General features: G+C 44.7%; 2 protein-coding genes across 6 annotated transcripts; one reads left to right on the top strand and one right to left on the bottom strand.

Annotated features, from left to right (window-relative positions):
• The first annotated feature begins 7,953 nt into the window (after window positions 1-7,953).
• On the top strand, window positions 7,954-25,544 carry ciz1a (cdkn1a interacting zinc finger protein 1a). The gene is made up of 15 exons (XM_029620457.2): window positions 7,954-8,061; window positions 8,532-8,803; window positions 12,788-12,912; window positions 16,301-16,473; window positions 18,119-18,227; window positions 18,431-18,521; window positions 18,700-18,791; window positions 18,906-18,973; window positions 19,108-19,311; window positions 20,568-20,713; window positions 20,891-21,098; window positions 21,293-21,430; window positions 21,591-21,672; window positions 22,375-22,496; window positions 22,634-25,544. Exons 2-15 carry the CDS (start codon window positions 8,622-8,624, stop codon window positions 23,105-23,107), a joined length of 2,214 nt encoding a protein of 737 aa, XP_029476317.2. The 5' UTR covers window positions 7,954-8,061; window positions 8,532-8,621; the 3' UTR covers window positions 23,108-25,544.
• bbln (bublin coiled coil protein) lies at window positions 25,386-27,647 on the bottom strand. Of its 5 annotated transcripts, none has more exons than XM_029620461.2 (3): window positions 27,631-27,647; window positions 26,636-26,750; window positions 25,386-26,450 (listed from the first exon to the last, which is right to left on the bottom strand). In XM_029620461.2, the coding sequence occupies exons 2-3, from the start codon at window positions 26,721-26,723 to the stop codon at window positions 26,224-26,226; spliced, it is 315 nt and encodes a 104-aa protein (XP_029476321.1). In that variant the 5' UTR covers window positions 26,724-26,750; window positions 27,631-27,647; the 3' UTR covers window positions 25,386-26,223. The 5 variants fall into 5 exon arrangements, with proteins under 5 accessions (XP_029476321.1, XP_029476320.1, XP_029476319.1 ...); XM_029620460.2 differs by lacking the exon at window positions 27,631-27,647 and adding an exon at window positions 26,956-27,174; XM_029620459.2 differs by lacking the exon at window positions 27,631-27,647 and adding an exon at window positions 26,983-27,174.

Here is a 27,647-nt window from a genome sequence, read left to right as displayed (position 1 = left end):
GGGATGATCTCTTCTTAGAATACGCTAGGGGATCCTTGCACTGACGCGCATGCACCACTCAGCGGCGATCTACCTCAACAGAATTGCGCCCTAGGCTTTGTGTGCTCTCTCTTACCGCTATGCTGTACGAAATAGAAAATACAAGCTATGTAAACATTGTATTTATAAATAGGCTATATTGATACATGTTGATACTTTGCTACATCATAGATTAATTATGCTATGCCCATGCTGATTGTGTTTGGTGGGCTTTGCGTGGATGGCAGTGTTGATCTGTCCATGGTGCTGAAATTGTTAAACAACGTCATCTGTTCCTCAGCCTCCTAGGGGAGAGAGGGCGACATACGCTACAGACAGTCACAGTACGCACACCGAGGAATAATAAGAGGTGCGCATCCCTGTAAAATACCAGGAGCAGGTGCACAGTTTCACCTCCGTTTTACCAGCAAGAATAAGCAATACCTACCAGGAGTAAGTGACCTCGGCGATATTCCTTCAAAATAAAAGTCCCACAATAAAGACAGTAAACTTTTTTTTGGTCAAAATTCGTTTAAAAAAAATTGGAAATATTAGCAGACTTTGAATTTTGGGAAAGGAAATAGTTAATAGCCGTAAATGCACAAATAATATTATAGCACTGGCAATATTGTTAACAGCAATGAGAGTAATGATTAGGCCCTACTAGATAGTAATTATGGTAACAACAGTAGGCCTAATTTAAATCACAAAACATTATGTATAATGCTACTATTATGAATAATAATATCTTATAATAATCCACTTTAGAAAACACGTTTATATCCCATTGTTCTGTCATTCAGATGTATTCAATATTTGCATATTAAATAGATTCGTTTTATTTACCAAAATACATGTGCCACAATGGGTGCCACAAAGGAGCACTTTTGCAGGTTACAATCAAACTGAATTGCAGTGCAGCTTACATAAGATATAATAAAATGAACATAATTCAATTAAATTGTCCATGAGCCAGACCCCCAGATTTAGGCTGTCAGGCTCAATGTCTCAAAGTGATTTTTTTTGAAGGTCTATGTCCCTAGAGTTGGAAAATGTGTGATAGCAGTGCATCAATAGTAGCTTTCTGTGTGTTATCATCTTTCATCCCTCCATCCCATTCATTGACAAACAATGTCAGCATACAACAAGATATTGCTCACTTGTACCCTTTAATCATATACCATTGGAAAGCTTAGAGTCACAGCAATCCATCAGACACATTTTCAGGAATGTTCAGGTAAACAGAACTTTAACCTTTGACCTCTGGGGTATGTGATGGACATATTACGTTTGTGCTTTTCAAATAACCAATTTCTATGTTCTATGTTTGTGCTTTTCTAATCAAAAGCAAAAGCAAATCAAATCAAATGTTATTTCTCACATACACGTGTTTAGCAGATGTTATTGTGGTTGTAGCGAAATGCTTCTGTTTCTAGCTCTAAAAGTGTAGTCATATCTAAAAATGTCACAACAAGCTTCCATTGCTACACTGCTATCATACATTTTCCAACTCTAGGGACATAATACTTCAAAAAAATTGTCATGTGACATGGTTGGCCCAAGTGAGCCCGACCGACGCGTCTAGCTCATGGATTAAAAAGAGAAACACATTAACAAGAACATTTCATTTTGAACAACTACCCTATCTACTGTCTGTTATAAACCCTAACTAATGACTGAAGGCTTCAGTGTTAAATTGAACATACATATTGCACCGTTACACAATTTTCTGTACATTATGGTCCAGTAAACGGGGGTCCATTCTACTCAGGAGCACTTCCACTTCCCCTTTAAAGGCATTTACAGACGGTCCGCTGTGAGCGTCAAAGGTACCATTGACTTCAATGGGAGTAGGGCGGCGGATGGCAAAACGCAAGCAGTTTTGCAAGTGGCACGGTTCGTGGTGCTCGCTACCGTGATAGGCTTCAATGGGAGAAGGGCTGACCACAACCGGGACGGACGGTGCTATCCGGGTTCCTTGGGACGTCACTACAACAAACCCTAACCTTAAACGCCTAGCCTTACCCTAACCTTAAACATTTTACATTTCAACTTCAATGGGGTATGGATGTCCCAAGGATCCCAGATAGTAGGAACCCAATCGGGAATGCTGGTCTCTACACAAGGTAGGCAGACTTTCTCACCTCGTCCATTTACCATGGCCAACCATTTACCATTGCTGTGCGTCGTGTCACAGTTAAAGGGGGTTCGATACTACTTAGTAGCACTTCTACTTTCCAAATCCACAGATTTACACCCCAAGCAGTGTAGCGGCTCATTCTGCAGCCCTTGAAGAATGGCAAATTAGACTCCTTTCCTGCAGTCAAATTACCTAGTGGCCTCATCGGTGGAATGTTCTTAATAATTTATAAACATTATTTTTTTAAACCTGCCAAAAATCGGGTGTTTCTGTCAAACATGATTTGTTGTATTTCAGTCTTCTGTGTTGTATATAAAGTGTAATATTGGGATGCAAACTCAAAATGGAATACATTTCAACTTGAATCTGAAATAGCCCACGTTAACATATGTAGCTTAAGAAAAAAGGTTCATGAAATCAATCATTTGCTAGTAACAGATGACATTCATATTCTGACAATCTCTGAAACTCACTTAGATAATAGCTTTGATGATACAGTGGAAGCAATACATGGTTATAACATCGACAGAAATGCCAAAGGTGGAGGTATTACTGTTTACATTCAGAACCACATTTCTGTAAAGCTTAGAGAGGATCTCATGTGAAATACTATTGAAGTAATATGGCTACAGGTTCATCTGCCTCACCAAAAGCCCATTCAGGTTAGAAGCTGCTATATATGACCAAGTGCTAACAGTCATTATCTGGATAACATGTGTGAAATGCTTGATAATCAAATCAAATTTGAAATCAAATCCAATTTTATTTGTCACACATACACATGGTTAGCAGATGTTAATGCGAGTGTAGCGAAATGCTTGTGCTTCTAGTTCCGACAATTCAGTAATAACCAACAAGTAATCTAGCTAACAATTCCAAAACTACTACCTTATAGACACAAGTGTAAGGGGATAAGAATATGTACATAAAGATATATGAGTGAGTGATGGTACAGAGCGGCATAGGCAAGATACAGTAGATGGTATTGAGTGCAGTATATACATATGAGATGAGTATGTAAACAAAGTGGCATAGTTAAAGTGGCTAGTGATACATGTATTACATAAAGATGCAGTAGATGATATAGAGTACAGTATATACATATACATATGAGATGAATAATGTAGGGTATGTAAACATTATATTAGGTAGCATTGTTTAAAGTGGCTAGTGATATATTTTACATAATTTCCCATCCATTCCCATTATTAAAGTGGCTGGAGTTGAGTCAGTGTGTTGGCAGCAGCCACTCAATGTTAGTGGTGGCTGTTTAACAGTCTGATGGCCTTGAGATAGAAGCTGTTTTTCAGTCTCTCGGTCCCAGCTTTGATGCACCTGTACTGACCTTGCCTTCTGGATGATAGCGGGGTGAACAGGCAGTGGCTCGGGTGGTTGTTGTCCTTGATGATCTTTATGGCCTTCCTGTGACATCGGGTGGTGTAGGTGTCCTGGAGGGCAGGTAGTTTGCCCCCGGTGATGCGTTGTGCAGACCTCACTACCCTCTGGAGAGCCTTACGGTTGTGGGTGGAGCAGTTGCCGTACCAGGCGGTGATACAGCCCGACAGGATGCTCTCGATTGTGCATCTGTAGAAGTTTGTGAGTGCTTTTGGTGACAAGACGAATTTCTTCAGCCTCCTAATGTATGTGATATCAACAGAGAGGTATATTTTCGGGGTGATTTAAATATTGACTGGCTTTCATCAGGCTGCCCCCAGAAAAAGCTCAACACTGTAACTAATACCTGCAACCTGGTACAGGTTAATTTATCAGTCAACCTACCGGTGTAGTTACAAACAGTACAGGAATGAAATCATCAACATGTATTGATCACATCTTTACTAATTCTGCAGAAATGTGCTTTAAAGCGGTATCCAGATCCATCAGATGTAGCAATCACAATATAGTGGCCATATCTAGGAATACCAAAGCTCCAAAGGCTGGGCCTAATATAGTGTATGTTGTTGATGAAAATAATATTTGTTGGTCTGTGGTGTGTAATGAGGAGCAATCAGAAACTGCACTTGAAACATTTATGAAATTGCATATTCCAGTTACAAATAAGCATGCACCCATTAACAAAATGACTGTAAAAACTGTTAAATCCCTGTGGAAAGATGAGGAATTGAAAAATGTATTGTTGAGCGGGATGAGACATAAAGAATGGCAAATAAGTTGAGTTGCACAACAGATCGGAAAACGTACTACAAATGGAAAAATCATGTGACTAAACTGAATAAAAAAAGAAGAAACTATACTATGAAACAAAGATAAATGACAAATAATAATAGTAAAAAGCTTTGGAGCGCCTTAAATGACATTTTGGGCAAAAATGCAAACTCAGCTCCATCATTCATTGAATCAGATGGCAATTCATCACAAAACCCACTGACATTGCCAATTACTTTAATGATTAGCACACTTAAGTATGACATGCCAGCAACAAATGCTGACACTACACACATCCAAGTATAACTGATGAAATGATGAAAGACAAGCATTGTCATTTTGAATTCCCTAAAGTGAGTGTGGAAGAGGTGGGAAAAGTATTGTTGTCTATCAATGATGACAAGCCACTTGGTCTGACAACTTTACTGAGAAAATTACTGAGGATAATAGCGGATGATATTGCCACTCCTATTCAATCTAAGCCTACTAGAAAGTGTGTACCCTCAGGCCTGGAGGTAGGCAAAAGTAATTCCGCTACCCAAGAATAGTAAAGCTCCCTTTACTGGCTCAACTAGCGAACCAATCAGCCTGTTACCAATCCTTAGTAAACTTCTTTTTTTTAAATTTTGTTTGTCCAGATGCAATGCTATTTTACTGTAAACAAATTGACAACAGACTTTCAGCACACTTATAGGGAATAACATTCAACAACTACAGCACCTACAGTACACAAATGACTGATGATTGGCTGAGAGAAATTGATGATAAAAAGATTGTGGGAGCTGTTTTGTTAGACTTTAGTGTTGCTTTTGACATTATCGAACATAGTCTGCTGATGGAGAAACGTATCTGCTATGGCGTTGTACCCCCTGTTATTTTGTGGATAAAGATTTACCTGTCTAACAGAACACAGAGGGTGTTCTTTAATGGAAACCTCTCTAACATAATCCAGGTAGAATCAGGAATTCCCCAGGGCAGCTGTCTAGGCCCCTTACTTTTGTCAATCTTTACTAATGACATGCCACTGGCCTTGAGAAAAGCCAGTGTCTGTCTCTATGTATGTGGATGACAGCACTATACATGTCAGTTACTACAGCAAGTGAAATCACTGCAACACTTAACAAAGAGCTGCAGTTAGTTTCAGAATGGGTGGCAGAGAATAAGTTAGTCCTAAATTTAAAATCATTCAATAAACCATAAACCTCAACTAAATCTTGTAATACATAATATGAAAATATAGTAAGTTGAGGTGAATAAACATTTTGGAATAACCTGCTTGGAATGTAAACTGCTTGGATTGTAAACTGCCATGATCAAAACACATTGATAGCTAAAGTAGCTAAAATGGGGAGACATCTGTCCATAATAAAGCGCTATTCTGCCTTCTTAACAACACTGTCAATAAGGCAGGTACTACAGGCTCTAGTTTTGTCACACCTGGACTACTGTTCAGTATTTTTGTTACTAAAGCACCTTATACCACCCACCACTGCGACCTGTATGCTCTAGTCGGCTGGCCCTCGCTACATATTCGTCGCCAGACCCACTGGCTCCAGGTCATCTACAAATCCATGCTAGGTATAGCTCCGCCTTATCTCAGTTCACTGGTCACGATGGCTACACCCACCCGTAGCACGCGCTCCAGCAGGTGTATCTCACTCACTGATCATCCCTAAAGCCAACACCTCATTTGGCCGCCTTTCGTTCCAGTTCTCTGCTGCCTGTGACTGGAACGAATTGCAAAAATTGCTGAAGTTGGAGACTTTTATCTCCCTCACCAATTTCAAACATCTGCTATCTGAGCAGCTAACCGATCGCTGCAGCTGTACATAGTCTATCGGTAAATAGCCCACCCAATTTTACCTACCTCATCCCCATACTGTTTTTATTTATGTACTTTTCTGCTCTTTTGCACACCAGTATCTCTACCTGCACATGACCATCTGATCATTAATCACTCCAGTGTTAATCTGCAAAATTGTAATTATTCGCCTACCTCCTCATGCCTTTTGCACACAATGTATATAGACTCTCTTTTTTTTCTACTGTGTTATTGACTTGTTAATTGTTTACTCCATGTGTAACTCTGTGTTGTCTGTTCACACTGCTATGCTTCGTCTTGGCCAGGTCGCAGTTGCAAATGAGAACTTGTTCTCAACTAGCCTACCTGGTTAAATAAAGGTGGAAAAAAATGTACATGGAGAGCTAAAAGTAACCATATGCATGTAAATCTCTCATGGCTCAAAGTAGAAGAGAGATTGACTTCATCACTACTTGTTTTCGTAAGAAGTGTTGACAAGCTGAATGCACCGAGCTGTCTGTTTAAACTACAAGCACACAGCTCGGACACCCATGCATACCCCACAAGACATGCCACCAAAGGTCTATTCACAATCCCCAAGTCAAGAACCGACTATGGGAGGTGCACAGTACTCCATAGACCCATGGCTACATGGAACTCTATTCCACATCAGGTAACTGACGCAAGCAGTAGAATCAGATTTAAAAAACAGATAACAATACACCTTAATGGAACAGCGGGTACTGTTAAGACACACACACACAGGCAGACACACATAGACATGATGAGACACGCACTCTACACACACGTACATATGGATGTTGTATTGTAAGTATACGATGGTGGAGCAGTGACCTGAGGGAACACACTAAATGTATTGGGGAAATTGTTTTGAAATGTAATGTCATGTAATATTTTAAATGGTATATAAATGCCTTAATGTTGCAGGACCCCAGGAAGAGTAGACGCTGTCTTGCCAGGAACCAATGGGGATCCTTAATCAATACAAATACAAATGGTACAGGTGTCTTGTTTTTTTTAAGCCCATAACCAGGTGTGTGAGGTGTATACTTTGGTTTCAAAGTAGATTTGTTTAAGACTACCAAGAAACACTGTCTGACCCTGACTGAGCCCACTGCAGTAAAATGTTACATGCAGTATGTTTTTCATATTGGACATACATATTGGACCGTACATCATTTCCTGTACTTTGTCGCAATAAAAGGTGGTCCATTTTATTCAGGTGCACTTCTGCTTTCCAAATCCGCAGACTTTACACCCCCAGCAGTGTGTAAACATACATGCTACAAATCCTACCCTGTTCAAGGTAACCTTTGACCATCTGAAACGTATCTTATTTCAAGGATGAGATCTTTCCTATTCTTGCCATCAACCACTGCCTTGTTATTACAAATGAGAAAATCAAGACTGTGAATATAAAGTAGCTAATTTTCTAAGAAATTAACGAGAAGAAAAGTCCTCTAAATGAGCAGTAACATGCTGGGGATTTGGATTTTGGATTTGAAAAGCAGAATTGCTCCTGAGTAGAACGGATCCCCCTTTTACTGCGACACAATATACAGAAGATTGTGTACAGTTCAATAAATGATAGGATTACACACAACAATATGTTTTCATCACATAATATCTCATAGACATACTTTGAATAATTATTTGTAATATAACTAGTGTAAAATGTATTGATAATTGTGTCAATGTTCCATCATTTTCACCCAACTGTTTTATTTACAAAGTACACGAGACGGGACTTTTATTTTGAATGATTCCAAAATTACCCGGAAAAGCTTAGTTAGTCTTGCCTGCTTCACAGCGATTGCAGTCTCAACGGAACAATCACTGATCAATTTTAAAAGGCTGTAGACCGATACAAACCTGCGCTTCTAAAATCATTTTAACTCTTTTTTTCTGTTAAAACGTAGGTTATCGTTATATGGTTAAAAAAAACATTACATGTAAATACAATTTAGATCGCTACCATTGATTATTCCGATTACATAAAACAAAGGCATTAACTAAAGCTTGCAGCTAATGCAAGCCAAATAGCTAGCTATGTTGGTAATGCTAGGCTAAATTGCTAGCTAGCTAACGTTATAGGGTAGATAGCTAGCTAGTTATGTTTGCCAGAGGTTGTAGACACGGACTGTAGCGTTGCTAATGCTGACTAGCTAGCTAGAAACCACGGGCAGGAACGTTAGAACATCCTCGCTAGAAAATCACAAATAACTTACACTTCAACGAGCTGTATTTATTATGTTCTATATAGCCAGGAGGCGTATTTAGCTAACTGTTATGTAGCCAACGTTATACACCGCATGATATGTAGCTGGATTCAAGGTTTATTGTGGATCAGATAATCAAAAGCTTTTTTTCTTTTTTCTTATCAAGATCCTGAGCCGAGGTATCGTCGATAAGCTTTTCTGCAAGCAACCACGGACAGTTAACGTTAGCTAACACGTTACTGAACACAACGCCGGGATGTTTAACCCACACCACCACCAACAGCACCACCAACAACAGCACCAACAACAGCAACAGTTTCACCATCATATGCGGCAGCTTCAGCAACTGTTCCAGCACCAGCCCCCGCCGCCTCCTCCTCCACCACAACCCCAACCCCCTCCATCGCACCATGTTCCACATCACCATCAAAGAGGACGGTAAGAAATGTGAACTCGAGGTCGTGGATATAAGGCCCTAAATCTGACTTGTTAGCAACAGCTTCTAAAATCAGACAAGCAGTAATATGTTTAGCTTGGGATTACATTTGCCAGGGGTGCGTTCAGTCAAATATGATCTAGATATATCTTCCTCTGGTTCAGTTCATTCAACGTTGCCTAACTGTTTTAGACAAGCTTTCCCAAAACGCTGAAAACCATTCTACAGGGGGTTGCATTCAGTACAAGAGAAGGGCGTTTAATAATACGGAAAAGACTCTACTGAACAACCTGTTAAAGAACGGTGTGATTATGGTGGCCCAGAGGGAGATGTGTTTGGTGTGTGCTGCATTTAGTTTTGGGATTTAAAATGGTCACACGCATGTTGATCAGGCCACACCCACCAAACGGGAGTAGAAGTACCTTAAAGGCTGGGTTGTAATCATTAAACCAAAGCAAACAGTTGCAACATAAGCAAGTTGATATTGGACAAATTCAGATAGGCCCCTCATTTGATTCCTAGTGAGTACACCCCTGTTGAAGAACAGTGCACACCATTTTGGGGAAACTTGTTGTTCAGTACCAATGGATGCTGCTGTGGGGAGGAAGGCTTATACACCTGCATTGCTTGCTGTTTGTGGTTTTAGGCTGGGTTTCTGTTTTTCACTTTGTGGCAACGGTTGATGTAAAAAGGGCTTTATAAATACATTTGATAATAATGGCTGGAACGGGGCCAATGGAATGGCAAACACATGGAAACCATGAGTTTGATGTATTTGATACCATCCCACAGATTTCGCTCCAGCCGTTACCACGAGCCCATCCTCCCCAATTAAGGTACCACCTGTGTAGAGTACCAACCGGCAGGCGACGTAGCAAACGTTGAATCCAACTGAATGTACCCCAGGATTATGTTCAGTGTGACAGAACTGTGTGAAACAGTGAATTCACACAGTTATGTCGTAGGCCACATATTGCCACACACACCCACCAAACAAGAGCAAACATACCCCATAGGCTGAAGAACGGTGGGCATCGTTTTAGGGAAATGCAACAAACTGTCACACTACTTAGCAAAAGTTTAAGCAAACTGAACGCACCCCGGTATCAAAGACCATTTTTAAATAAAGAGGCCTAGAAACTCCTAATCCAATAGAAATCTCCGATCACGCTTGTAGACGATGTCATGGCGACGTAAATCGGCTAAGCTCATGCGCAGAAACACGGTCATCTTGTGCTGAACTGCACATGTGCAGGCCGTTTAATCAAAGTCACTCAAACGTGTCAGTTTGTCACTTTCACAAGGTTGTAGTACACTTTCAGCTACTTAAGACATTGGCCCGAATCTAGGTTTAGCTAGTGCTGAGTAATTTTAGTGCTTTTTGAGGTAGTTTCAGTTCGATAATTAAAAAATTATCCCGGTTTTCGATTTCAATACAAATGTTTTACTTTAAATGCACTATGCATTTTGTGGGTTGAATGCTGAACAACACAAAATGAAACAATTCGTAATATGTCGCATGATGGTAGTGACTGCCCATTAGTGCTTATCAATTATTAACCATCATTTATTCACATTACAGTTGTGTATATCACATTTGTTTTATTTGATGAGTTTATTTCATTCCAACTCATCTCATCTCTAGAGCTGCTGTCTGACAAAATCGCTATTTTTAGTAGTTCATCAAAATAAATAAGGCATACTTTTATGACTGCTGAATGCCAACTATCAATCACTTAATCATGTATTTTCAGGTAGAGATAGCTCGTGAAGCAACTGCTCTCTATCCCTCTCGGTCGTGCATTCTTCTCTCCATCTACGTGTCTGCTCCACACAGTGGACCAGTAGACGTACAATGGATTATGGTCATTGTAGTTAATTACCATTTACATTTAAGTCATTTTGCAGACGCTCTTATCCAGAGCGACTTACAAATTGGTGCATTCACCTTATGACATCCAGTGGAACAGTAGTGCATCTAAATCTTTTAAGGGGGGTGAGAGGGATTACCCTATCCTATCCTAGGTAATCCCTCTCACCCCCCCCTTAAAAGATTTAGATGGTCAGTTAGATGGTCAGTTGGATGGCCAGTTGGATGAGCTGTGAGTTCCAGTAGTTGGTCAGTTAGATGGCCAGTTAGATGGCCAGTTAGATGGCCAGTTGGATGGTCAGTTGGATGGTCAGTTAGATGGTCAGTTGGATGGTCAGTTGGATGGCCAGTTGGATGGCCAGTTGGATGGCCAGTTGGATGGCCAGTTAGATGGCCAGTTGGATGGCCAGTTGATGGTCAGTTAGATGGTCAGTTAGATGGTCAGTTAGATGGTCAGTTAGATGAGCTGTGAGTTCCAGTAGGTGGTCAGTTGGATGGCCAGTTAGATGGTCAGTTAGATGGTCAGTTGGATGGTCAGTTAGTTGGCCAGTTGGATGGTCAGTTGGATGGTCAGTTAGTTGGCCAGTTAGATGGTCAGTTAGATGGTCAGTTGGATGGTCAGTTAGATGGTCAGTTAGATGGTCAGTTGGATGGCCAGTTGGATGGTCAGTTGGATGGCCAGTTGGATGGCCAGTTGGATGGCCAGTTAGATGGTCAGTTGGATGAGCTGTGAGTTCCAGTAGGTGGTCAGTTAGATGGTCAGTTAGATGAGCTGTGAGTTCCAGTAGGTGGTCAGTTAGATGGTCAGTTAGATGGTCAGTTAGGTGGCCAGTTAGATGTGGTCAGTTAGATGGTCAGTTAGATGGTCAGTTAGATGGCCAGTTGGATGGTCAGTTAGATGAGCTGTGAGTTCCAGTAGTTGGTCAGTTGGATGGCCAGTTAGATGGTCAGTTGGATGGCCAGTTAGATGGCCAGTTAGATGGCCAGTTGGATGGCCAGTTAGATGGCCAGTTAGATGGCCAGTTAGATGGTCAGTTGGATGGCCAGTTGGATGGCCAGTTAGATGGTCAGTTGGATGGTCAGTTAGATGGTCAGTTACATGGTCAGTTAGATGAGCTGTGAGTTTCAGTAGTTGGTCAGTTAGATGAGCTGTGAGTTTCAGTAGTTGGTCAGTTAGATGGTCAGTTAGGTGGTCAGTTACATGGTCAGTTACATGGTCAGTTGGATGGTCAGTTAGGTGGTCAGTTACATGGTCAGTTAGATGAGCTGTGAGTTTCAGTAGTTGGTCAGTTAGATGAGCTGTGAGTTTCAGTAGTTGGTCAGTTAGATGAGCTGTGAGTTTCAGTAGTTGGTCAGTTAGATGAGCTGTGAGTTTCAGTAGTTGGTCAGTTAGATGAGCTGTGAGTTTCAGTAGTTGGTCAGTTAGATGAGCTGTGAGTTCCAGTAGTTGGTCAGTTAAACCATGTTTTCTGCGCTGAACTATGTCTAATATTGTTGGAAACTACAACTTGCTATTACATTGCACAGTTCGGGCTTGTGCTGTTTGATCGCTAGGGAAACTGCTTTGCGCTGACAGAAGGGGGGAAAAAACAGAACAAAATGGAATTCAAATAATTGACTGATGTCTGTCAATTAGTTGTTTAACAAATGAAAAAATAACTAACATTTTGGTTAATCACTCAGCATTAGGTTTTGCCATTTAGATGTTGAGAAAATGAACTAAGGGCACATTTTTCACTTCTCCTATTGACTTGCCAAACCCCGGTTTGGTATGCTTCGTGATGCGTTCCCGGAAGTATCACGATATTGGGCCTCTGGGTTTAGAGACTCTGTGCCCGTATGTTTGCTTCCGTCAGGTGGGTGTGGTGGGGTGTGGCCTGACCATGTGTGTGACCATTTGCAAAACTTGTGTAGCACCCCCCCTAATTCTATTGAATTAAACGTTGCTCACCTTTCTGTCCTGCTGAACGCACCTCACATTGTCTTTGTATGAATAGTATTTGTTATTGAAAATTACACTGGCCAACTGTTCCAAACTCTGTGGCTGTATTATGTTTAGATATAAATACTGCTTTGTAATTAATGCCCATTGGCTCTGTGGCTCTGTGATCACCAGGGCCATGGCTGGACCAGGCCCTGCTCCTCCTCCACCTCCCCATATGGTCAACCTGGCTGCCCAGGCCACCATCATTGCCCCCAACCCAATGTTACAAGGGGCTCTAATGATGCAGCAGATGCAAGGTGAGAGCATTTCAGAATGTCAGCAAATGTACAGACGAGTAGATTGACATATGTTTCCAATATGGTATCACATCTTTATGTCTACGTCGCTGGTGTGTACGTGCAAAAGGGCTCCCGGGTGGCGCAGCGGTCTGAGGCACTGCATCTCAGTGTAAGAGGCGTCACTGCAGACACCCTGGTTTGATTCTTGGCTGTATCACAACCGGCCATGATTGGGAGTCCCATAGGGCAGCGCACAATTGGCCCAGCATCCTTTCGGGTTAGGACTTGGCCGTCATTGTAAATAAGAATTTGTTCTTAACTGAGTTGCCTAGTGAAATAAAGGTTAAATAAAATAAATAAATATTAAAAGCTGTATGGGTCTCTGCACTGTTAACATTGACATCTATCAGGTGGCTCCAAAGGCCACCTGATAGAAACTATGACCCCATTTAGATCTTTTTCCTCATACTCATCCACCTCTCCCACCTCTCTCCTCCCCTCATACTCATCCCCCATCTCCGCCTCTCCCACCTCTCTCCTTCCCTCATACTCATCCCCCATCTCCGCCTCTCCCACCTCTCTCCTTCCCTCATACTCATCCCCCATCTCCACCTCTCCCACCTCTCTCCTCCTCATACTCATCCCCCATCTCCGCCTCCCGGGTGGCTCTCTCCTTCCCTCATACTCATCCCCCATCTCTGCCTCTCCCACCCCTCTCTCCTTCCCCATCATACTCATCCCCACAATTGGCCCAGCATTCTCTGCCTCTCCCACCTCTCTCCTTCCCTCAATAAATATTAAAAGCTCATCCCCCATCTCTGCCTCTCCCACCTCTCTCCTTCCCTCATACTCATCCCCCATCTCTGCCTCTCCCACCTCTCTCCTTCCCTCATACTCATCCCCCATCTCTACCTCTCCCACCTCTCTCCTTCCCTCATACTCATCCCCCATCTCCGCCTCTCCCACCACTCTCTCCTTCCCTCATACTCATCCCCCATCTCTGCCTCTCCCACCCCTCTCTCCTTCCCTCATACTCATCCCCCATCTCCGCCTCTCCCACCTCTCTCTCCTTCCCTCATACTCATCCCCCATCTCTGCTCTCCCACCTCTCTCTCCTTCCCTCATACTCATCCCCCAACTCCGCCTCTCCCACCTCTCTCTCTTCCCTCATACTCATCCCCCATCTCCGCCTCTCCCACCCCTCTCTCCTTCCCTCATACTCATCCCCCATCTCTGCCTCTCCCACCTCTCTCCTTCCCTCATACTCATCCCCCATCTCCGCCTCTCCCACCTCTCTCCCTTCCCTCATACTCATCCCCCATCTCCGCCTCCCACCTCTCTCTTCCCTCATACTCATCCCCCAACTCCGCCTCTCCCACCTCTCTCCTTCCCTCATACTCATCCCCCATCTCTGCCTCTCCCACCTCTCTCTCCTTCCTCATACTCATCCCCCCCATCTCTGCCTCTCCCACCTCTCTCTCTTCCATCATACTCATCCCCCATCTCCGCCTCTCCCACCTCTCTCTCCTTCCCTCATACTCATCCCCCATCTCCGCCTCTCCCACCTCTCTCCTTCCCTCATACTCATCCCCCAACTCCGCCTCCCACCTCTCTCCTTCCTCCTCATACTCATCCCCCCATCTCTCCTTCCTCATCCCCCCACTCCGCCTCTCCCACCTCTCTCCTTCCCCTCATACTCATCCCCATCTCCGCCTCTCCCACCTCTCTCCTTCCCTCATACTCATCCCCCATCTCTGCCTCTCCCACCTCTCTCTCCTTCCCTCATACTCATCCCCCATCTCTGCCTCTCCCACCTCTCTCCTTCCCTCATACTCATCCCCCATCTCTGCCTCTCCCACCTCTCTCTCCTTCCCTCATACTCATCCCCCATCTCCGCCTCTCCCACCTCTCTCTCCTTCCATCATACTCATCCCCCATCTCCGCCTCTCCCACCTCTCTCTCCTTCCCTCATACTCATCCCCAACTCCGCCTCTCCCACCTCTCTCCTTCCCTCATACTCATCCCCCATCTCTGCCTCTTCCACCTCTCTCCTTCCCTCATACTCATCCCCCAACTCCGCCTCTTCCACCTCTCTCCCTTCCCTCATACTCATCCCCCATCTCTGCCTCTCCCACCTCTCTCCTTCCCTCATACTCATCCCCCATCTCTGCCTCTCCCACCTCTCTCCTTCCCTCATACTCATCCCCCATCTCTGCCTCTCCCACCTCTCTCTCCTTCCCCTCATACTCATCCCCCATCTCTGCCTCTCCCACCTCTCTCTCCTTCCCCTCATACTCATCCCCCATCTCTGCCTCTCCCACCCCTCTCTCCTTCCCTCATACTCATCCCCCATCTCTGCCTCTCCCACCCCTCTCTCCTTCCCTCATACTCATCCCCCATCTCTGCCTCTCCCACCTCTCTCCTTCCCCTCATACTCATCCCCCATCTCTGCCTCTCCCACCTCTCTCCTTCCCTCATACTCATCCCCCATCTCTGCCTCTCCCACCCCTCTCTCCTTCCCTCATACTCATCCCCCATCTCCACCTCACCCACCTCTCTCCTTCCCTCATACTCATCCCCATCTCTGCCTCTCCCACCTCTCTCTCCTTCCCTCATACTCATCCCCAACTCCGCCTCTCCCACCTCTCTCTCCTTCCCTCATACTCATCCCCCATCTCTGCCTCTCCCACCTCTCTCTTCCCTCATACTCATCCCCCATCTCTGCCTCTCCCACCCCTCTCTCCTTCCCTCATACTCATCCCCCATCTCTGCCTCTCCCACCCCTCTCTCCTTCCCCTCATACTCATCCCCCATCTCTGCCTCTCCCACCTCTCTCCTTCCCTCATACTCATCCCCCATCTCTGCCTCTCCCACCCCTCTCTCCTTCCCTCATACTCATCCCCCATCTCTGCCTCTCCCACCCCCTCTCTCTCCTTCCCTCATACTCATCCCCCATCTCTGCCTCTCCCACCCCTCTCTCCTTCCCTCATACTCATCCCCCATCTCCGCCTCACCCACCTCTCTCCTTCCCTCATACTCATCCCCCAACTCCGCCTCTCCACCTCTCTCCTTCCCTCATACTCATCCCCCATCTCTGCCTCTCCCACCTCTCTCCTTCCCTCATACTCATCCCCCATCTCCGCCTCACCCACCTCTCTCCTTCCCTCATACTCATCCCCCATCTCCGCCTCTCCACCTCTCTCCTTCCCTCATACTCATCCCCCATCTCCGCCTCACCCACCTCTCTCCTTCCCTCATACTCATCCCCCATCTCCGCCTCTCCCACCTCTCTCCTTCCCTCATACTCATCCCCCATCTCCGCCTCACCCACCTCTCTCCTTCCCTCATACTCATCCCCCATCTCTGCCTCTCCCACACCTCTCTCCTTATTTCTCTGGCTTTCCAGGTAGCATGCGTGGCTTTACAGCGAGCGGGCAGCAGTTCACCCAGTTCTTTGCTGCGGGGGCCCGGTCCTCTCTCCTGGGGCCTGTACCCATGGGCATGTCCATGAAGAATCCCCACATGGGCTTCCCTGCCCGACACTACCATCCCCACACCCGCTACTACAACAACAACAATGTAATCACAACCTCTATTTCATTATGGAGAACTACAAGGCACTGAGCACCCACTCTGAGCAGTTTCTGGTTGAGTTTTAGTCTGAGTTGTTAAGATTGCTGTGATTGTCTTGAAACTGTGGGACAATGCTATGAGGCTTAAAGGGGAAATCCACTCAAACTATCTTTCTGTATTTTTTTCATTAGTCAACTGTTTGATACGTTGCCAAAATGTTTTGCGTGTCAGCAGTCAAGTTTTCAAGATATTGGACTTTCAAGAAGCAAAGTGTCACCTGCCACATCATGATTAGGCAAAATGCGTATTCAGTGTATTCGCAAAGTATTCAGACCGTTTCCACGTTTTCTTATGTCACAGCCTTATTCTAAAATCGATGAGGAAAAAAACTATTTCATCTAAACACAATACCACATAATGACAAAACAAAAACATTTCCGTAAGTATTCAGACCATTTACTCAGTACTTTTCTGCAGCATCTTTGGCAGTGATTACAGCATCGAGTCTTCTTGGGTATGACGCTACAAGCTTAGCATACCTGTATTTGAAGAGTTTCTCCCATTCTTCTCTGCAGATCTTCTCAAGCTCTGTCAGGTTGGATGTGGAGTGTCACTGCACATCTATGTTCAGGTCTCTCCAGAGATGTTGGAATGGGTTCTAGTCCTGGCTCTGGCTGTACATTCAAAGACTTGTCCTGAAGCCACTCCTACTTTGTCTTGGCTGTGTGCTTAGGGTCGTTGTCCAGTTGGAAGGAGAACCTTCGCTCCAGTCTGAGCTCTCTGGGCTCTCTGGATCAGGTTTTCATCCAGGATCTCTCTGTACTTTGCTCCGTTCATCTTTCACTTGATCTTGATTAGTCTCCCAGTCCCTGCCGCTGAAAAACATCCCCACAGCATGATGCTGCCACCACCATGCTTCACCGTAGGGATAGTGCCAGGTTTCCTCCAGACGTGACGCTTGGCATTCAGCCCAAAGAGTACAATCTTGGTTCCATCAGACCAGAGAATCTTGTTTCTCATGGTCTGAGAGTCTTTAGGTGCCTTTTGGCAAACTCCAAGCAGGCTGTCATGTGCCTTTTACTGAGGAGTTGCTTCCTTCTGGCCACTCTACCATAAAGGCTTGAATGTATAGCAAAGGGTCTGAATACTTAAATATGGTATTTCTGTTTTTTATTTTTAAAACATTTGCATTGTTTTTCGCTTTGTCATTATAGTGTGTGTTGATAAAGGCCTTTTTTTATTTAATCCGTTTTAGAATAAGGCTGTGAAGGGATCTGAATCATTTCCCAATGCACTGTTCTACTGAAATGCTCAAATAACACTTCTTAGTCCTCTATACCTGTTTCACACGTTAACTGTTTTCTGATCGCTGAGGGAGTAGTGAAGGGATCTGAATCATTTCCCAATGCACTGTTCTACTGAAATGCTCAAATAACACTTCTTAGTCCTCTATACCTGTTTCACACGTTAACTGTTTTCTGATCGCTGAGGGAGTAGTGAAGGGATCTGAATCATTTCCCAATGCACTGTTCTACTGAAATGCTCAAATAACACTTCTTAGTCCTCTATACCTGTTTCACACGTTAACTGTTTTCTGATCGCTGAGGGAGTAGTTGATTGGTTGATCAAATGGCTCACCCTGTCCATGTAGGACTATGCTTCACGGTACCCGGATAGAAAGAGGGAGCAGAGAGCCGGGGGGAGCACAGATAACCAACCTGCAGCCAGCAGGACCCTGCCCAATGACAAGACTCTCAAAGGTAGGACCGTACCTGAGCACTCAACGCCTGCTAGCACTAGTGTTAATTTGGTGTCTTTCCTTTAGAGCTTGTGAAATCTCAGAAGCATGAAAAGGGTTTGTTTTTTCCCCATGTCTCCTTCTCTGTATGTTTTTTGAGTGGGTGTGAAACAGTCAATATGTGGTTGGAACAGTAGATAGCCTTGTGTCTCCCTCTCCCTGCAGATGGAGGAGTGGGAGGGCCAGGTGGACAGGCACGGCCCTCAGTGCAACCTGAGCCCAAGGAGCCGGCACTGAAGAAGCAGAGGACAGAGGGGTAAGTAACACTGTTTTGACTTTAGAGAATATCTCAAGGTCTAGAGCAGTTGGGCAGTTGTTTTGTTTACGTACCTATTCAGATTACACTTAACTGAGTATCCATGTGTTGAGATGAGTCCTTGGAGGGTAGCAGCTTTTAGTGACATGTATCCCCTCCCTGATCCTTTCTGTCTCAGGTCAGAGGAGACTGCGGAGCAGCCTCCGGAGACAGATGGGGTCCTAGGTGCAGCAGTGCATCAAAGCCCACCAGATGACAGCCAGCTTGAAGGTGAGTGGTCTCGTATACCATCCTTCCACGCCTCCTCCTCCCACCCAGCTACAGCATTGGCCTTTCACGTGTGGTTCCCCCTTATCTCACCTGGTCTCTCGCTTCCATGAACAGACTGTTTCATTCTGGAGGATGGGAGCACGGCTGGTCCAGAGGCACTTGAGGAAAGCAGAGCAGCCAAGGTGAGTTTTTTATAATCAGGCTTTACTGAAGACCAAACTGTCAGTGTGATGCTAGATCAGACAGATGGCACCTGATTTCTGCTCCCAAAGTGATATCATGACCTGCTTTAAGGGCCCCCCCTGTGTATGAGCAGGTCCAGAGTGGTGTGTCGGCCATGCCAGCCTCTGAGCAGCTGAGTGGTGAGCGCCAGGCATTTACACCAGGCCTAAAGGACATGGCAGAGGGCAAGGCTGCCTCAGGGGTATTGGAAGGAGGGCAGGAAGAGGGCAAGGAGGGGGTTGATGCTGCAAACAAGTTCTATTGCTACATCTGCACTATCACCTGTCACAACCAGCAGGTAGCGCAACACACACACACACACACACACACACACACACACACACACACACCCTGGGGGGGTAGAGTGAAATGTGTTTGCTTTTGGATGGTCCAAGGCAAGCACTCAGCTCGACGTATCCGACAGAGGAATCACTCTACCTCATCTCTCTGTATCTCTCTCTCTGTATCGCTCTCTGTATCGCTCTCTCTCCATCTCTCTCTGTATCGCTCTCTCTCTGTATTGCTCGCTCTCCATCTCTCTGTATTGCTCGCTCTCCATCTCTCTGTATCGCTCGCTCTCTGTATCGCTCTCTCTGTATCGCGCTCTCTCCCTCTCTGTATCGCGCTCTCCCTCTCTGTATCGCTCTCTCCATCTCTCGCTGTATCGCTCTCTCCCTCTCTCTGTATCGCTCTCTCCATCTCTCGCTGTATCGCTCTCTCTCCCTCTCGCTGTATCGCTCTCTCTCCCTCTCGCTGTATCGCTCTCTCTCCCTCTCGCTGTATCGCTCTCTCTCCCTCTCGCTGTATCGCTCTCTCTCCCTCTCTCGCTGTATCGCTCTCTCTCCCTCTCTCGCTGTATCGCTCTCTCTCCCTCTCTCGCTGTATCGCTCTCTCTCCCTCTCTCGCTGTATCCCTCTCTCTCCCTCTCTCGCTGTATCCCTCTCTCTCCCTCTCTCGCTGTATCCCTCTCTCTCCCTCTCGCTGTATCGCTCTCTCTCCCTCTCGCTGTATCGCTCTCTCTCCCTCTCGCTGTATCGCTCTCTCTCCTCTCGCTGTTTCGCTGTTTCGCTCTCTCTCCTCTCTCGCTGTTTCCCTCTCTCGCTGTTTCCCTCTCTCTCCCTCTCGCTGTATCGCTCTCTCTCCCTCTCGCTGTATCGCTCTCTCTCCCTCTCGCTGTATCGCTCTCTCTCCCTCTCGCTGTATCGCTCTCTCTCCCTCTCTCGCTGTTTCCCTCTCGCTGTATCGCTCTCTCTCCCTCTCGCTGTATCGCTCTCTCTCCCTCTCGCTGTATCGCTCTCTCTCGCTGTTTCCCTCTCGCTGTATCGCTCTCTCTCCCTCTCGCTGTATCGCTCTCTCTCCATCTCTCGCTGTATCGCTCTCTCTCCATCTCTCGCTGTATCGCTCTCTCTCCCTCTCGCTGTATCGCTCTCTCTCCCTCTCGCTGTATCGCTCTCTCTCCCTCTCGCTGTATCGCTCTCTCTCCCTCTCGCTGTATCGCTCTCTCTCGCTGTATCGCTCTCTCTCCCTCTCGCTCCATTTATTTTTCGTCTTTAGGACTTCCAGAGTCACATGAACAGCCTGGTCCACCAGCAGAGGATGATGGAGATCCAACACATGTCCAGTGCCTGTCTGGTCACCTTGATGCCCCGCGTCCAGGAGTCACTGCAGGGAGGCTGCAGGGACAGCTCCTTCAGGGACGGGTCAGTACTAATGCACGTCATTAGGCACCATACGGATGAAAACTGACCCAAATAGGAAGGGTCTGTCTAAACTTTTCCAATAAGAAACGCTTGTTTTCCTTTTCCATTGCAAAATGTTTTGCTACGGTCTATGAATACGACCCTGATGGTCCTCAGAGCTGTGTGTGTTTAACACAGAGAGAAGAGACCCGGCCTGCAGCGTTGGTGTGCCACCTGCCAAGTCCACTACACCAGTACAGTCATGGACCACCGCAGGACCATTGAGCACAAGCTGACCAGCCGCACCTCCAACCCCTCCTGTACTGTCTGCAAGAGGCACTTCAGGAGCCCACTCCTGTTCCTGGAGCACATGCAGTCCCAGGAGCACAAGCAGAGAGTCGGCGAGGTGTGTCCGCCGGTCTACTCATCTCTGCCTCGGCAGCTTGTAAATCCATTCAATTGATTACCTTTCTTGCGTCCCAGATGGCGCCCTATTCCTTATATAGTGCACTAACTAGGGAATAGGGTGCCATTTGGGACGCAACCAGTGTCAGCTATTCCCCCCCTCTTATTCACTGTTCTGTGCTCCTCCCACGACAGCTTCGGGAGGAGGGAGGGCCAGCGGCCTTAGCTGAACTGGTTGCCATGGACGAACAGGGCTGTTTTGTAGATGACGGAGATGAGGAGGGGGGGGAAGAGGACGAGGAAGATGGTGACCAAAGCAGCTCCCATGGAAAGGTTAGGCGTCTGCTCGTACATGCTTTGTCGTTCCTCGCTCTTTCTCCCACATTCACTTTGTCACAGGATCCATACTAGAGACATTTTGAAGTGTTCTCTATGGAACGACTGTGTGTGTTGGTTTCCATCTGTTTGGTCATGTATGTGTTTGTTGTGGCAGGAGGGCTGGCCTACCCAGATGGAGGTGGCTTTACTGGAGGACATAGATGAAGATGAGGAATATGACCCTGACACGGTGTACGGTGAGTGACACACACTATCAGGGGTCATTGTTTTTTTATTTCACCTTTATTTAACCAGGTAAGACAGTTGAGAACAAGTTCTCATTTGCAACTGCGACCTGGTCAAGATAAAGAAAATCAGTGTGACAAAAACAACAACACAGAGTTACACATAAACAAATGTACAGTCAATAACACAATAGAAAAATCTATGTACAATGTGTGCAAATGTAGAAGAGTAGGGAGGTAAAGCAATAAATAGGCCATGGAGGTGAAATAATTACAATTTAGCATTAACACTGGAGTGATAGATGTGCAGATGATGATGTGCAAGTAGAGATACTGGGGTGCAAGAGGGTAAGTAACAATATGGGGATGAGGTAGTTGGGAGTGCTATTTACAGATTGGCTGTGTACAGGTACAGTGATCGGTAAACTGCTCTGACAGCTGATGCTTAAAGTTAGAGAGGGAGATATAAGACTCCAGCTTCAGTGATTTTTGCAATTTGTTCCAGTCATTGGCAGCAGAGAACTGGAAGGAAAGGCGGCCAAAGCAAGTGTTGGCTTTGGGGATTGTCTCACCACACACCAGTCACTGACTTGAAAAGCCATTTCGCATCAATCATTTTTCTGTTCATGTTATTTGTATATTGCACATTATGATTTTGTCATGTGCCATTCCATTTTCATTGACTAACAGTACCTCTCTCTGCTCATCTCCCAGGTTCAAGCTTTGTGGTTCCCGTGGCTGGGTTCCTCTGTAGAATCTGCCAGCACTTCTACCATTTTGAGTCTTCAGCCCGCCACTCGCACTGCAAGTCACTCAAACACTTTGAGAACCTCAAGGTTGGTTGATTAATCGCACGTACTGTGTATGAATTAAGACCCTACCCACACAACATTTACGGGTTTGCCTACGGTTGTCTGTCTATTGCAGTCATCGCCGTTAAATCCTTTACGCTTGTGCCTTCTCTCCCTTACAGAAGTACAGGGCCTTGCGTAGCCAGAAGGATGGGACATTGGAACCTACTCCCGTGGACGGAGATGCAGAGTGTGACAGTAACCACAGCCTGCCTTCAGAGGTCCTCGGCAGCCCTGCCTTACTGCCGCCCACCACCGCGCTGAGGCCCTCTCAGCCCTGCCCTCAACCCCAGGACAACACTCCCTCAGCCTCATCTTTATCCCAGCAGCACCTCGCCACTACCAGCACCCCTACCACCACCAGCACGAAGGGGACCCTGGGCCAAGCCACCCCAGAGCAGCAGAGCCTAGCTGGGCCTGAGGACAAGGAGGAAGAGCCAACCCTAGACCTAGGACCAGTCACAGAAGACACAGAGGAGGAGCCAGTCACGGGAGAGACGGAAGAGGAGGCAGCTGCCCAAGAGGAGAAGCTGGGCGACGGGAACGCGAAGGGGGGATCCAAAAGAAGGTCTGGGAGGACAACACAGAGACGTTGAGAGAGTGGAAGAAAAAGATGTTATCCAGTACAATCGCTACCCTAGGACAGGGTCGGTTAGTTTGGGACAGGATCCCCCACCTCCTTTTCTGTATAGCTCAATGGGCCAAGAAAAGAACACCCTGGCAACTCAAAACCAGGGGTCCTCCTGGCATACCTAGGTGTTTCATTTTTTATTTTTTTTTACAACACAACCACAACTAGATACAGATGTATTTCTAACAGGCGTTCAGCTAAACCTGACCGAAGAGGAGAACCGTCGGGGAAACAACGTGTGGACGTTTTGTGTTTCTATCATAAAGTGTTAAGAGTCAAGTGAAAACACAGGTCAAGCTTAGTTCAACAACACGTCGCGTTCAATCTAACTCCGTAACACATTGTAGCCACGTTTAGGAAGGAAGTGGTGTTGTTTTTAGTCCAGGCATTTCCCATAAAGCTAACAATGCTTTGTCAAGCTTTTAGTGAGACTTAGAATGTAGCATTTTAGCAGTTGACTTTTATCTGAAGAACAAAAAAAATGTGTGTGTGTGGGGGGGGGACTAAACGTTTAAAAAGTAAATTGTACTTTTGTTTGAATGTCGAGTAACGATGACCCTTGATTTGATCCTAGCTTTGTTGAAGTGTTACTGTCCTTGGCATTTTTTTTTTACACAAACTGAACTGTAATGGAGATTTCTTGGGATGTGTTAGCAAGCGAAAGGGATAGGTTAGAGGTTCAAAGGGGATAAGTCCGAACTGCTTTGTCTATTCTGCTCAGATACAGCGTGAGCTACTGTTTTCCCATCATCACTGTACTACTAAAGTCATTCTGACTTGTTTAGCTCTTTAACCCCGTGGTTGCTGAAACTCTGCCTAAATCCCACTGGTGTTGCGCCTAAGTTGCACATGAACCTGCAAAAGGCTGAGCTATTCGCTCATATGGCTTTGTCAAGACTGGGAGAATTTTTTTTAGGTCAGTAGTGTTTCTGCAATGTTAGGAAGCAGTACATGCTTTTAGTGAGCCTTAGAATGTAGCTTCTCTTACTGAAAGTCTCATAATGTTGTGAAAGTGCTGGAGTAGACAAATCCTAAGACCATTAAACAGTTCCTTTAGAGTTGGCTGAGAAAAGATTATCTTTGCCATAGTTTGTTCTCCACTGAGAACCAGTTTTATGCAAAGGTAAGTGATCACTTATATTTTTCCTCAGTTGTGAGCATTAGGTCTACCTATTGCCAGTTGATATGATGGGTGGATTTCCAAAGCCTGTCACCCCATTTAATATTTACAATTTCAAATGTCCTGCAATGTTGCATTAACATAGTCTACACATCACAAACGTGACACTAAAAGAGTTGAGTAGTTTTGTGCTTCTTTTCCAACCTTTTAAATTGCGTTGTTACTTCGTTCTTTTTTTCCCCACCCACATATTGTACGCTCCAGTACACTTGACTAGTAGAGTCGTTTTCATTGGAGTAGAATTGTCCGTACAGGAATTGCATGGCAGTGTTGTCACCTTTCAGCTAGGTAACCTAACATCAAGGTTATCAACACCAATGAAGTGGAATGATAGGACTTCTGACTTTTTCCTAACCATGAGACATGCCTGGGTGAAACTCGGGGCCCTAACTGGTCAGGAAAAACTCTTGGCCCCTGGCATGGAGAATTAAGTGTCTTTTCCCCAGTGATAGTCAATTAGTGAAGCAGACTAGCAGTTAAAGAAACTGATAACCAGCAGCTCTGATTTTGAAGAGCACCAACAGAAGGAATGGAATGATTCATCCGCCTGTGATCTCAAATTAAATATGATTTGTCACATGCACCGAATACCACGGGTGTCGACTTCACAGTGAAATGCTCATCAGCCCTTCCAAATAATGCAGTTAGAAATAGTCCACCAGAAGAATACAATACACAAGAATGGAGATCTATTCATGGTCCATCACAAGACATGGATAGGCATTTGTCACTGATCTACTGGTGAGGAGACTTCTCTAACTGAATATAGGATGTTTAAGTTGTAGACAGAACTACACAAAACTAATGTCACCATTCACAGCAGGTGGAAATAGCCACTTTATTTTCTTCTTTCAAGGAATCAATCTTTCCCTTCCAGATTGTACTTTAAGTGAAGGGCCAGTTGTTTTATTAGTTAACCTGCACAGAGGAAGAGCAGATACATATTGGTTTTGATGAAGGTATAAGCGCAGTTGTCTGCAAGATTATCTGGTTCCGGTCCCACTGAAATATTACAGGACCAGAGCGTGATAAAAATGGTCATTTAAGAGACATTTCCAAGCTGTATGTTTCTTAATGTATTTTTATTCAACAAATGACAAACTCAGATGAACAAAATAGTTGTTTTCTAGCAGCTAGAAGTTTCTTGTATTTTTTGGGGGATGTTTTCTGTATTGGGTTCCTTTTAATTTATGAATAAAATATGACTATTGCCTCACTTGAATATATCACACCTGTTCATTGTTTGAAATGTTTTAGAGAGCTAGTGCTTTAAGTTGGCAATTCTCAAGATGTCACACTCAGTAACATGAAATATACTGTATTTATACCTGGCTAACAAAAACAGAATAGGAAAAAGTGGAACACAGCACAGAACATTAATCTCTTCTTGCACATCACTGAAAAACATTGACCAATGAAAGTCACGTAATTTGGAATATTGTATTATTGCTGTAAAGGTAGTTTCCCCACAAAGAGGTAAATATTGACTACAAACAACCAGTTATATGTCAATCAATGAGCTCATTCCACATGCTTACACCCCATACCAAGCACAGGGATAAATGCGTACTATTGTATCAATTGAGGACTGTATACAGGTAGCTAAACATTAGTATACATCGTATGTGATGGTGGATACGTGTTGGTATAAAGTAATCACTTCAACACACAGAATGAACTGTCAGCTTTTGGCTAATTTACCTTCCCCTGTGAGGAACCATTTTAACATTTCAACAGCCGAGTGTGGATTCATAAGCACTACATGTAAGGGACAGAAAAGGACAAACCCTATTCACACTTATCTAAGTGTCGACACAGAAACACTTGAGGAAATATGCTCATATAGATGGAAGGAATGTTGTTGATTTGTATGAGAAGATCTCTAGTCAAGCTTTGTCCTCTCACTCTCCGCCCTTCTCCCCTTCAGTGGCTGGAGAATCCTGGTCTGGGAACAATTTCTCCTCTCCTGGGGGTGTAGCAGTGGTCAGCTGACCTCTGAACTCCTGCCTGGCCTGCCGGTTAGACTCCAACAGTTCATGTAGTTTGCCATTCAGGGAGTCGTTGCGTTCCTCCAGGTCATCCAGGCAGGAGTTGATCTGATCCAGCATAGTGTTGATGGCTGCATACTCTGCCAAACGAGAGTGGATGTGAGAACAGAGACGATGCAAGTCCTAACAGACAAATACAGGCACTCTTTTGACTTACCTATGTAGACAGCGGAGAATGAGAATACACACACACACAGTATCCCTTAGTCACAGGTGAAGAGATGACGCTAGATGGTGTATGATGACATTGACATCTGAAACATACCAGTATTACCTTCTTCGTTGAATTCATCTTCATCCTCAATGATGCCATCGTCACTTGGGATGTTAGGATCTCCATTTGGTCCAGACATATTGTTGCTTACGTATAATTAACTACACTAAAATGAAATAGGGAAGGATGCGTTAGCTAGCTAGACATAGCCCATAGCATTGATAGTAGCTAACTTAACAACAGATGCTAGTTGACTTATATTACTATGTTCATCACCAGTGTATTTCACATATAAGAGGGGCTTCTAACAGAAAATTCCGCTGAAAAAGTTAAAATGACAATCGTAATGCACAAATTGGATTTTGCTTAACTGCAACCGCAAGTGTCTTTGGTCTAACCTGTCACGCACTGTCAGCTGACTGATAACAATATTAGTCGTCGCTAGTTACCACAACCATAAAGTCCTAAACCTCGCCCAATTATATGTATATATTTTTTTAAGGATTTTAAATCTAACCTTAACCTTAAATTAAGACCAAAAAGCACATTTATAATTTCATATATTTTTACGATATAGTCAATTTGTCCTTTGTGGTTGTGGTAATTAGTGGAAACCGAAACAAGCTGCCGGAAATGATGCCTTGACGCATTGTCCAAAAATTGCTTTACAAATACTTCAATAAATCTACATCTACAATATATCTGTCCTTGTAATGATGAGTATAAAAAAATCTAATTTTGCATGTGTATCAGACTGGAACACAATATCAGGATCGATAGATTCACATCAGGCAGTTTTGTGGCCAGTTTCGTGATGTCTATCTTGTGATTTATATTAGTAATATTATATTTGGCAAATGCCCTCTATCATTCATTCCAACGTTAATGTTAAACTTTTCAGTGTTTAATTTGATGAATTTTAACGTTCCATTTCTATTGATATTTATGCATTTACAGACAGTTTTGTTTATTTTGTCTTGAGTACTAGACCCTATCTCAGACTGCTTCATACCGTAATGAACAATAGGTGGTGCCAAAGTACTTACGCATCTTGCGAGGAAGA

This window comes from Oncorhynchus nerka, linkage group LG19 (genome assembly GCF_034236695.1).
Source record: "Oncorhynchus nerka isolate Pitt River linkage group LG19, Oner_Uvic_2.0, whole genome shotgun sequence".
Taxonomy (NCBI): domain Eukaryota; kingdom Metazoa; phylum Chordata; class Actinopteri; order Salmoniformes; family Salmonidae; genus Oncorhynchus; species Oncorhynchus nerka.
Note: the sequence above shows the minus strand (reverse complement) of the source record. Positions and strands in the feature narration are given on the sequence as shown.